The sequence below is a fragment of the Mytilus californianus genome, unplaced genomic scaffold (assembly GCF_021869535.1).
Source record: "Mytilus californianus isolate M0D057914Y unplaced genomic scaffold, xbMytCali1.0.p SCAF_11, whole genome shotgun sequence".
Lineage (NCBI taxonomy): Eukaryota > Metazoa > Mollusca > Bivalvia > Mytilida > Mytilidae > Mytilus > Mytilus californianus.
The window spans coordinates 37,575,844-37,588,087 of NW_026262593.1; the positions used below are offsets into that span (position 1 = coordinate 37,575,844).

Consider the following 12,244-nt stretch of genomic DNA (forward strand, 5'->3'; position numbering starts at 1 on the left):
TCAATTGGTAACTCCCTAAATGCTTACCAGTACTTTACATGTACTTCACCAGTTTTGTGATACATTGTATATTGTATTATTAGTTTTCATTTCTCTAGTCCAAACACCTGTAATTTTAAATTTTGATCAGTCAAAATGTTATGAAGATAACACATGTAACTTTTGTAACTTTGTACCTCAAATGAAATTGGCAAATTTATGATCTTTTTGGGCAAGTTTCAATAATCTTTTTCAGCAATCATGCTAACATGCTATATTGGTATCCTAAATTACAGAAACCTTTGTAATCATTTGTTATATACATATACCAATAGAAAAAGACTAACTATTGTGTTCAAACTTTGAAAAAGTAGCCTTTTAGCACTGGGGTTAAAATGTATGTATGCATCCTGCAATTTGCAAAGATCAAGAAGACATATTATGTGAAATATTTATTGAAGGAGAAAATTTATATCAATAAAGGATATTAATCTGCCAAAAATATGTCAGTTTAATTGGATTTTTTTGTTATGCTTTCTGTACAGGTTTAAATTACTATACATTTATAGACGTCATGCAATACATGCAAAATTTGAGGCGTGTGCAATCATGGCTTTACTCAAATGTTGTAGCTGTCCTCTCTTTCTTACATCTCAACATGCCATTTCTACAAACCTGTTTTAACCTGAAATCATTAAATATACTTACCTTGTGTAACATTAAAAAAATAATTTGTTTAAATTCGTAAGTGAAAAATTTCTAAAAAACAAAAAGTATTTTAATAGTGGTTTTGCCGTCAACTCGGAACATTTTTTTATTGACGTTAAAAATAAACCCCCTATGGTTTTTATAATCATTTAATGCAGATGTACCACAATTTTTCTGTCCCAGAAACCACGAAGTAGATTTAAAGAATAAAACTACCGATTTCTATAGATATGGGCAATACATTTTTTATCCAAGAACGTGTCCAGTGACGTCGAAGGTCGTCCAAATCCACATGCTGTTGGCGGGCTTCAAAATCCACAGCTTGATACAAAACATATATCTCTAACACGATATAGAAAGGAAAACTAATCAAATATAATTTATTTCACTCTAAAATAAAATAAAAGTTGTGTATTCCTGTTTAATAATGCTACCAATCCAACGTCATCACCGTTTTATTCAGTGGACAATCATCATGGCGGCCATGTTTTTTCTACATATCTAGGTCGCCATTTGTAACTAAAGTTTTCTACGAAAATTAAAACTAAATTTCTCAAATTAATCATGGATAATAATCCAGTATAATACTAATTTCCATTTCTTTTTAGTATTTTAATTTCGGATCTTATTTTTAGAGTGAATTTTCCATAAAATTGAACTGTTGGACAAAATGTATTCTCCGTCAATTCAGTCATTTGATCGAGGCCCCGGATATCTAGGCACGCAGAGCTAATTTCTTGCAAAACATCACCTGAGGATGAGTCATTTTGGACGAGTCTATCTGTTTTGGTAACTTTTGCAGATGATTTTGCAGAATGTACTGTGACAAATACCGTTATCGCCCACAGACTCCCCTTTTGAGTGGACTCTTCCGCTATTTGGCGACCTTCCAAGTCATTTGCAGACGTGGATAAAATTGATTTAGAAACCGGAGAATTGTTCAGCCCTAAAGCTATTTACGTTCTTGGTGATAAACATGATCTGGGACATGATTTAATTGCTTTGGCAAAACGCCAATAACATTCTCAAACTAATGACAGCGGTCTATTGTGTTTGAATAACATTATACAGGGTGTCTTGTTTAATTTCTATGGCCGACTTAATAACATATTGTGTGCATGTAAAAATCCTTATTATGTTCGGTGAATAGAACTTAGTAAAGTTTCTTTAGTGTTGTTTTGTGTACTTTGAAACGGGATCAAAAAGAAGTAAAGATATCCCCAAGGACTCTCTGACCTTTAAAAGATTAGACAAAAATATGCGCATTATGTATTTTTATTGAAGAAAACCAACTTCAAATGAGCTCACTTGAAGTAGGGTTATAAAAATATGATGAATTACGTAAAGTTTTGAGGACATTGTTCATCAAAATGTTTTATTGTCCTAAAATTATGACATTGTAATAAAATTTTAAACAATGTTGAGAAAATTTAAAATCGTGTCATTAATTATTAACATTGTAATGTTTTGACATTTCAATTGCATCACATAAATTAATACACAATGTAAATATATATGTCTATGAACATGTTAATTTGTTGAAAGGTTTTAAATGGATTTGATTAAAAAACTGGTCTTAAAAGTTATAAATCTGGTGTGTGGGAATTTTCAAAGCTGTAAAAGTTACTGAATTTTGTTAGTATATTGTATTTTCATTTAATGATTTGTTGGGTTGCTTTTATTTTCAAAGCTGTAAAAGTTACTGAATTTTGTTAGTATTTTGTATTTTCATTTAATGATTTGTTGGGTTGCTTTTTCAATTAATATTCTACTAACATTTCTGGGTTGAATTTAGATAAGTGAGGAAAACTTGTTTCTTTCTGGTTAAGATAGACCAGACACATATTTTACAACAGATAACATAACCACCAATTTTCCTTGTACATGTGCACAAAGGTATTTCTGGGAAGAAAAACAATACCAGTATAAACACTGACCCTAGCGACCCCATTTATTTTTGTATGAGAGGTGATGTTTGGAATACTGCCAACAAGTATTTCCTGAAGCAATAATAAATCATCCTTTGTTTTTATCTGTCTACATACATTTTACAGGATTAGGATAACATAGAAATGCTTCATATATATATACAGAGAAAATATTGACTGAAAAAAGGGGGAGGTGTTTGTCAGTTGTTTTTATCTTAATGTTTAGTTTAGTTGAGGAAGGGAGTAGGGGTTGTTGTTAATTGAAGAACTTTGATAGTTTTAAATTAAATTCACAATTTTTTTAAAAGTATTTGGTCATTTTAACTTAATACAGTATAAATATTTGTCAACTGCTGAAGTCAGTGAGCTCTGAATCAAGCATTTTGGATTTTTTATTTTTTGTTGGGTTGCTGTCTCTTACTACCCCTTTTATTCAATTTAAACAACTGCCAGTAATTGTAAAACAGTAAAGTTTAAGAGTTGATGGGCAGGATATGTCAATAATTTTTAACCTTACATGTATACATAATATATATCTTCATCATTTGAACTCTGGTGGACTTTTGTCTCATTGGCAATCATACCACATCTTTTTTTTACATGTATATATAAAGATATATTTGTAGAGATGTTTCATAATTCAAACCAACAAAAAAGAAGTTCAGCTTTAAGTTAAATAAAAACAAAAAAATAACATGACTAAGTGTGCTACATTATAATCTTGCCTCAATAGAATGAAAACCTGTACTTAATAATGATAGTCCACCACACCTGTAAAAGTTAAAAAGTTGTTCCTTTATTAAAATAAATGCAGTATAGATCATGATACATAATAAAATATGATTTATAATGTAAGAGTTTTGTTTGTGATTGTGTTTAACATTGGTGAATGAACCACATTGCCAAATTCAGCAATACAGTTAATTTTCATTTACTACAACAAATATTTGTGGTTTAAAAAAATATAATATTTATCAGTTTACCAAAGGATTTTTGTATGTGGTTTTCAAACAGGATATTGTGATGTCATTTGTACTTTATCTTGTATCTAAAACCAAACTGTTCCATCCCCTAACCATATTTATCATTTGGGTGTACATGTGTATATCCTATTTGTGAACAAGAATTTTAGTGTTGTCATAACAGGTCAGGAATGATGAACCTTCAGTTTGCTTTTTTGAAATCTTCCTGAATGAGGTACAAAATCATGTAAATTGCTTGCCTTAAAGTTGTAGATTTGAAGAAAAAGAGTGAAATGCTTTTGAATTTTAAAGGGTAAAAGATTTGAAGAAAAAGAGTAAATTTTGAATGGTAAAAAAGGAGTTCACAAAAAAAAAAATAATGTAACTAAAAGTGATATTTCCTCATTCAAATTAAACTCACACAAGTCTCCTTGAAAGTATAGTTGAAAAGAACATGATAAAGGAATATACATATTAATTCATAACACAAAATTCCTAAACACATTTGATAAACCAGAGGAACAGTGCTTTATTTGCTGTTCTCCATCTCATAATGATGTCTTCAACATATAGCAATGCTGACCCCTCAGTCAAGACTCCTAGCACTGGTTTAAGTTTATTTCTTGGCTTGATGTTGATAACCCCACTATGCTCTCTTAAGACCTGGAAAAAATTGTTTTAAAGGGCAATATGTTTAGACCTACATGTAGATCAACACCTTGCAAAGTGCTATGTTTTTAATGGCTAGACATTTCTGTAACATTATAGTGGAAATTGTATGGAACTAGTACTATACTAGTGTTGTGGTGACATTATTTGTTAAATTTTATTTGATTTTTTGTTTGTTGGTGAATATGCAAGAAAAAAACTACAGATGTGATGTTATGTATGTACTTTTTTGTATTTTACTTCTAGATGGTACCAGCCAGTGTTGTGTATTTGTTTACAAAGAATTTTGAAAAATTTCATTGGTATAAAAATAAGCAAGGTTAATTATTACAACTCAATTTTGTAATCATGTTTATTTATTTGCAGATTCAGTAAAATTCAAAGTGTGAAAATTCATGGGAAAAAGGAAAGTGAAGATTTTGTTTGTGCCACTGTTGCTTTTGCGGACATAAAGTCTGCGTCAAAGGCTAACAATGCGGATAATTCTTTATGTGGAAAAGTTTTAACGACAGCATATAGTGAAGGATCTGCTACAGGAAGTGTTGTTAAGAGGACATTGGACGAACCTCGTCCCAGTTTTAGTGCTATTAGGCCCAGTACCTTTCCAAGGAAGGGGTAAGTGTCAAAACAGGTTTTTTTTTCAAATCCCAGAAATTGAAAATACAACTCAAGAAGTCTTGACTAAAATCAGAGAAAATTTATCTTGAAAGGATTGAAGAAATTGACTATTTATTGCGATTTCAAGTAGTAACACACAGTGACACTTGAAAAAACTTAAAATATATGTGATTTTTTTTCTTGTACATTGTACTTGAATGTATGGGAAATATCACTCAAATGGTAATGGGAACTTTGTTATCTGAAGTCTTGTAATATAGAATTTGGGACAGAATGGAAATTTTGCATTGTAACGAATGAATTCTTCACTGTTTGTTTACCCTAAAAGTACATGATATCCAGGATTGCAATTTTTTTCTCTCCTAAATTTGTTATTTTTTTTTTTTTTTTTTATTATTCTGAAAAATAAAAATAACACCAACATAATTTCATGTACAATGTATGTACTGTATAGACGTAGGTATGTAAAAAAACTGACAATCTAGACATTTTTAACAAAATATTAAGATTTTGTCGTTACTGTCATTTTGCTTAAACAAAATCATATACTTCAGATATATATAACTAGTAAACAAGAATTTGACTTTCATTGTGACGGATGGGCTGTCATGTATACTGAATACATAAATAGTTAATTTTACTGTTTGAGTCACACCTGCTACACTATATAGCCATTTATTGTTGAGCCTTCAGGTATAAATGTCCAGTTTAGCTTTTCAAAGGTCCATACTCTCCAAGGCCTTTTATTATACAATGTAGATGTCCAAATGTGGGTGGAAGAGGTGACCACAAGCAATAACAGCTACAGAAATTAACATTTTATAGGTTTATGTGTACTGTCATTGGGTTGGCTTAACATTTATGCGAGTGTGGTATGGTGTATGGCAATATTTATGCAAACAAACAATGATAAAAAACCAAAAGGAAATTTTCACCAGCTACATTTTATTTTCATCTTAACATAATGCTGATATCTCAAAACATCTAACGTGTGACAGGCTTGCAAATTTGTGAATATGTAAAGGTCAATTTGTCCCACTAGAAAATGAAGTCTTATTTTTTTTTTGCAAAGATATTTCCTAGTGACAGACATCCGGAACAACAGTATTGGGGAAAAATTGGATTTAAACACACTTTCCTATACAAATCCAAAAGTCCAGCAGGTTCCATGGGAATGCCATAAAAAAAAAACCAAACAAATGTCTCGTGTCCAAAAAAAAGAAGTGCTAATCCTGTTACATCAAAGCATCAAAATAACATAAATAATATTGCGTGTATGCATACAAGACATTCTCCTCCTTTTATATGAAAACAATTATTCATCTAAAATCATTTGCTTAAAGGATATCTGCCCGACTTGCATTAATAAAATATGTATGAACTGCAATTAATCTGGCTTCCTACACTTTTGATGAAGTTAATGAATTTTCAGATGGGTTTAAAAAAAATCTAATTTCAATAAATCAGTCAAAGAAGAAAGGAATCTTATGAATATTCTTTTCTTTGTGTTTTGATTTTTGTATAGGTATTAAAGCAAACTGAATCTTTTATTGCTTTATGCAGCTAGGTGCGTTACCCTTTTAATGCTTTTAATGAGCATAGATAATCCTAAATTAGAAGATAAGAATTGCAAGATTTCCATATAATTATTGATTGTTCTTTATAGCTCGGAAAATAAACTTAAGGTGGTGACATTTTCTTCCCAAGTTGTTAAAAGTCATTTACGGTTTTCAATAAGGCTGAGACAAGAATGAGAAAGAATTATCAATTATGCGTTAAAATTGTCCAGACTAGCTCAACCTGCTGTTAAAAACTTTATACATTGTCTTAACCCTGTTTACAATAACTTTGAGACAAGAATGGCAAGAACAAGAGAGAATAATCAATTCTGTGTCTTAGAATCACACTCTAGCTCAACATCTTTGGAGAGATACATGATTCATCTAAATCTGACATCTGTTCATAGTTCAAAGAAGATCTTTTTCATCAAAACATTCAGTCATTAGTAGAGAAAAATATGTGGTACTGATGGATCTGATAATAGGTTTAGCATAGCTACCATTGAACTGACATGTGGAAGCTGTTGTTATGATTGCTTGTAGAGAATTCTTTGTCAATGTTTTCAATCTCCTTACAACATTTTGCCAAGAATTCTTCTTTTTGAAGTTACATCCTTGTTTTCAATATGTTTTAGAAAGTTGTTATCAATTTGCTGATGAATATTTTCATTTTTTATGAAAAATATTTACTGTGTAGAAACTAGATTTTCACTGGGATTTCTTGCATTTTAAGATGAGAATTATTAAACTGGGAAGCCATACTGTCAAATGACCCATTATATGAAGTCAACAATGAATTGCATTCCATTTCACAAAACAATGAAAATGGCGAGCTTTGTTGTAGTTATGGGGGATTTTTATATTACAATGCTCCAGCGTAAAATGAAATGGGTGTCATACAGAGTTCAGATGCTGTTTTGTCTACACAACTAGGTCATAGGGGAATATTTTAAATATAATGGACTTGAAAACCTTGTCAAATTTTGTAATTGACAATTATCCAGAGTCCCAAATCCTGTCACCATATGTATGTACGTGCAGTACATTTCCTTTAGCATTAAACATTTCATAAATATCTGAAGAGAGACGGTTTTCGTGACAAATTTTATGTTTCTGTTGTTTGAGGTAAAGTTAATCTATTTAGTGGTTCAATTTAATACATGTCAGTCAGAAAATTATGTTAATTTTAATTTCAAGGACATGCAATCCACTTTATGTTAATGGTACAATGTAGGGCACAAAATTGCATGACTGGTCAGTTACATTATTAACAACCCTTTTGAAGGTCACACAATTAGTGTACACAGTACATGTAAATAGGTCTAATTTATATGTTTCCGACTGACTGACTGATACTCCACGTATTTGACACAGAATGACTTCCAGCTACTTTTCTCATAATGTGGAAATGTTAATATGAACTTATATATAAGTTAATAAAACAACTCTCCAAAGACAATACTAGATTTCTGTCATTAATCTGGCTCACTGTAGTAAACAGAAATATTTTTTGAATCACATTCCGTAAGGTAAATTGAAACCAATTTAAGTCTTTCTTTGGCTTTTTGTGAGCTCATTTCAATTGGAAAATGTGTTACGAAATCAGTGTAATGTTTGTGTACATGTATGTGAATGTCACACTGCCCATCAAGGACTCTTAATTGGAACAATAAAATATTCATATTCTTATTCTGTACCTTTGCTTTATTATCCAGTCATTTGCCAAAGACAGTTTGGGTTTAAAAGCTGTTTGTTTTTCTATCTACAAAATGTACACACCAAACATTCACATGAGTCCACACATTTTATGAATCTATAAGTTTATCACTTGTGTATACTTTGGTTTACTTGCACTTGGGAATTTGCCAATTTTTCACAAGTTATAATAAATTCTTGTTTATTCAAAGCTTAATCTCTTCTATATAGGAATGACTAACCTCTTTTCTGTCCTTGTCTTAGAACTGGTACAGTTATATACATGTAACATTTAGTGTAAATTTACCAGAAGTTGACAATAATCTTTATTTCATTCCTGTGCTTCTTAGTTTTTATTCTTTAAAGTATCAAGGTATAACATGTAACATGGTCTTAAGACAACTGCCTGCTTAATGAAAATTTTTAAAACATGTACATTGCACATGCTAAAATTGATTTTAGATCAATTCATCGGTTTAATTTGGTGTCATTCAGTTATCAGGATTAATTTGTTGAATTTTCTAACATAAAACCAGAATTTTCTGATAAATATAAGAATTCAGCTGTTGCATACCCATTTTATATATGTGTGTTCCTTTGACTTCAGTTTTGTTTTTATGAAGTTGATTTTAGTAAAGTGATATAAATTTAAGTTATAACGCCATGAGTGCCACTACCAAAACTTACAGTACACACAAGGTGATCCTGAGTCAAAGATCACTCTTGGTGGTGATGTTTCACAGTGAATGCGATAATATTCAATAGAAGAGTATAATATACATTGTAACAGGGTCATGAATTAGACTGTTTTCACCAGAAATCACCAGCCATCACCCAGAATCACAATAAATCACTTACAATTATTCCACATCAGTTAAAGTGATTTTTACTGAATCTTCCTGTGTTCAATATAAACACTTATAAGATATTTTCTTGCTATGATGAGAAGCTTATGATAATAAAGAAATCTATGCTGTCCTTGGAGAGTTATTATTTCTGAAATATCTCTTGTTTACCAAGTTAGCTGGGAGGATTGTTGATAAAGTAATCTAATTTTGTGTCAAAGCCAATGAACTTTGTTTTAAGTAGAAACTGTAAGCAGGAAAACTTCTGTCAGATGACGAGAAACCATAAAGAGAAATACTAAATCAATTTCAAGATTAATGACTCATTGTAGAATTTCAAATAGTAGAACAAATTGAGCATACAGAAAGATTGATACTGCCCAGAGGAAATTGAGAGATTTTTCCATTGATTTTCAATAGAATACCATTGCGATTTAGCATCAGGCTTGTATTGATTCTATTCAAACCTTCTCTCATTTATAGAAAACTTCCTAATCGATCAAGGGGAGAAATAGACAACCTCAATTTACAGTTTGCTTATTGTTGTCGTTCTGTTCCTACGCTTTTTGTTTCCATGGTGACCAAATCAATAAGTTGCTTTTAATGTCTGCTAGAGAGAATCCGTGATTTGATCTGATGAAAATTGCAGATGTGACCTCGAAAATGTTGTTTTTTAGATTTGCCAGGGTTTGACTTTGCTGTAATAAAATTAGCTTGCGATTTTTTTCCCCTTGAGATTGTGAGGTTTTTATGTAGTTTTCCTCTCAAAATATTCTTTTGATATCACAAAAAGATGGGTTGTGCAGATTGTTATAATAATCATTAAAAGTATGTTTTGTTCATTAAATTGTAGTTGTTGAACATTTTCAATGGTATTCGAATTAAAGTTAATGGTAATTTAGAAAAAAGAAAACAAAAAAGGGGACAATCATTTATCATGATTCTAAAATGGCCATAAGAAAAATGGCAAAGGAAATTCCACAAGGCAACACAGAAACCCAAAGATCAGGCAACATTTGTAAATGGCTGTTTAAAAAATTACAATACTCGCCATGTAGTATGTATGTTTAACTCAGTTGGAACATTTGAAAGTTTAGTTTCAAACTTGAATTATGATCAATGAATTGGCCTTATCAATTAATTTTCAGTCGTGATGTATTCTTCAGGTGTAGAATAAAACTTGCACAAATCCCTCTTTAACCAAAAATTACAGTAATCCCTCTTAATTGTTGCAAATGTGTCTGATATTTCTTTTTAAGCAAATTTATAAATATTTATAAATATTTAAGACGCATAGCAATTTCATAAGAATTTGGCTACCTTTTAGCTTGTTCAAATCTGTGAAGAACAGTATAAATCAATCCTGCCAGTAGTTTTAACTTTTTAATTTTAGTGTATTAGACAGAATTGTTTAATGAAAAGTAACATTCTTCAGATTTTTTCCCCACACGTTACATCATTCATATCCATGCAATGAACTGTATTTGGGGGAGATATCAGTTCATTAGAGATAAGATATTCTTATTTCATTGCAAAAAAACCTTCTGGTTTGATAAAACTGTAAATTTCTTCTTGTCAGAAATAAACAGGTGACCCAGACATGTTAAATTTCATCTCACATTAGTCAGTTCTTGGAAGGCTTCCAAAATCAATATACATAATAAAGAGGTACTAAAAGGGAAATTTAAAAAATCTTAAAATTTCAAACCATTAAACATTTACCTGGGTTTAATTGGACATATTCATTTAATATAATCTGTACTTTTAACAGATTAAATATTAGTTTAATTAAATGCTTTGTGAAAACAGGTTTGACAAGTATTGAAAAATATTAATAGAAGCTTTTCAAATGTAGTATTATCTCCTTTCTTCATGTAGGGTCTTGCCATAAAAATTTGATGAGGGGACATTTCAAAATTTTGATTTGTTTTATGGTAATAGAATTTTATTACTTGGAAATAAAAATGTGTATGTATGCTTTTGACTCAACTGAAAAGTACAGAGAAAATTTAAAGGTTATTGATACAAGTCTTAAGATATAAAAGATATTTATTAGTATATAGAGAGACAATTAAAATTCAGGCATAACATATTGAAAAGCGCACATTTAGATTAATAGTTCAGTGTTTGTATAAATCTCTCATTGTGTGGAGATCATCCAATCTTGTCATGAAGATCAAACGTTTGAGTGCCAGACAATTAATGAAATCTTTCTCAGTTTGTAAAACCAATATGTCAAATTCTATATACTAACTATTGTATGTCCAGAATTGTGACAAACAATTTACAATATTCACACATTGGCAGATGTTTGCATGAGTGTGAATACATGTATATTAAAATAAGCTGCTTTTCTAAAGATCATAGTATTTGACATCAGTTGTTAACGATAGTGATTAAATAATAGCAGTTAATCATCAGTTGTGGACAATAAAATTAAGAAAAACAGTAAATTACATTATATATACTATTATTTAGTTAGATTATACTTCATACTTTAATAATATGATGCAAATTTTTCACTATTGTGTTCTAGTAAAAAAAAAACACCAAAATACATGTATTTGACAGACTGACCAGTGACCAATGAAAATAATAGAATATATTCATACTCAGATACAGTGAATTTTGTAAATTGTTGGTCACAGTTCTAAATTTTTGACATTTGTGTAAGCAGATACATGTATATTAGAAAAAATAGTTTATTTGATAGTTTAAAAAAGGTAATAGCTAAACATTCGAAGTATGACCGAGTTAAAGTAGATGTTTTGTAAACCGGTTTTCAAAGAGAGGAAAACCCAATGACACAAAAAACTAAAAAAAATCCCTAAAGATGAAACAATACAGCCTTCAAAAATTAAATTGTATTCTTGTGATCCAAGTAATTGAACTAATAATAATTTTTTTTAATGATTTTAATAATTATTAGTAAAATTACAGAATGAATATTGCTATAGATAGTCAATCTGATTGAATTTTCTTGACAAGTTTTCCAAACCAGGTCGACTGAAATTACATTTTACACAAGAAACCATTTAGTGTTAAAAAGTTATTTGGCTGCACCCCTTAAAGATTTAATTGCCTTAACTTGTAGATTGCAATTTTCAATAATCAAATTCAGGTTTGTCCCATTCTAATGTATGCAAACGAAGAAAAGTGATGAAATGGATTCTTTTTATATCCATTAATACAATGAAGGAAGTAGCAATGTAAAATCCCCAATTATTTATGAGAAATAGTAAAAAAACATAACTTCCTTGATCGAATGCTCATTTCCTGTA

The 12,244-nt window shown here is 30.2% G+C and overlaps 1 protein-coding gene across 2 annotated transcripts in view; it reads left to right on the forward strand.

The window, feature by feature from the left end:
* The window catches only part of LOC127720026 (msx2-interacting protein-like), a 63,380-nt gene that overhangs the window by 9,946 nt on the left and 41,190 nt on the right, over positions 1-12,244 (forward strand). For both annotated transcript variants that reach the window (XM_052226438.1, XM_052226439.1), the window contains exon 2: positions 4,613-4,861. In XM_052226438.1, the coding sequence (XP_052082398.1) occupies positions 4,613-4,861 (249 nt within the window). The remainder of the gene's footprint in view (positions 1-4,612; positions 4,862-12,244) is intronic.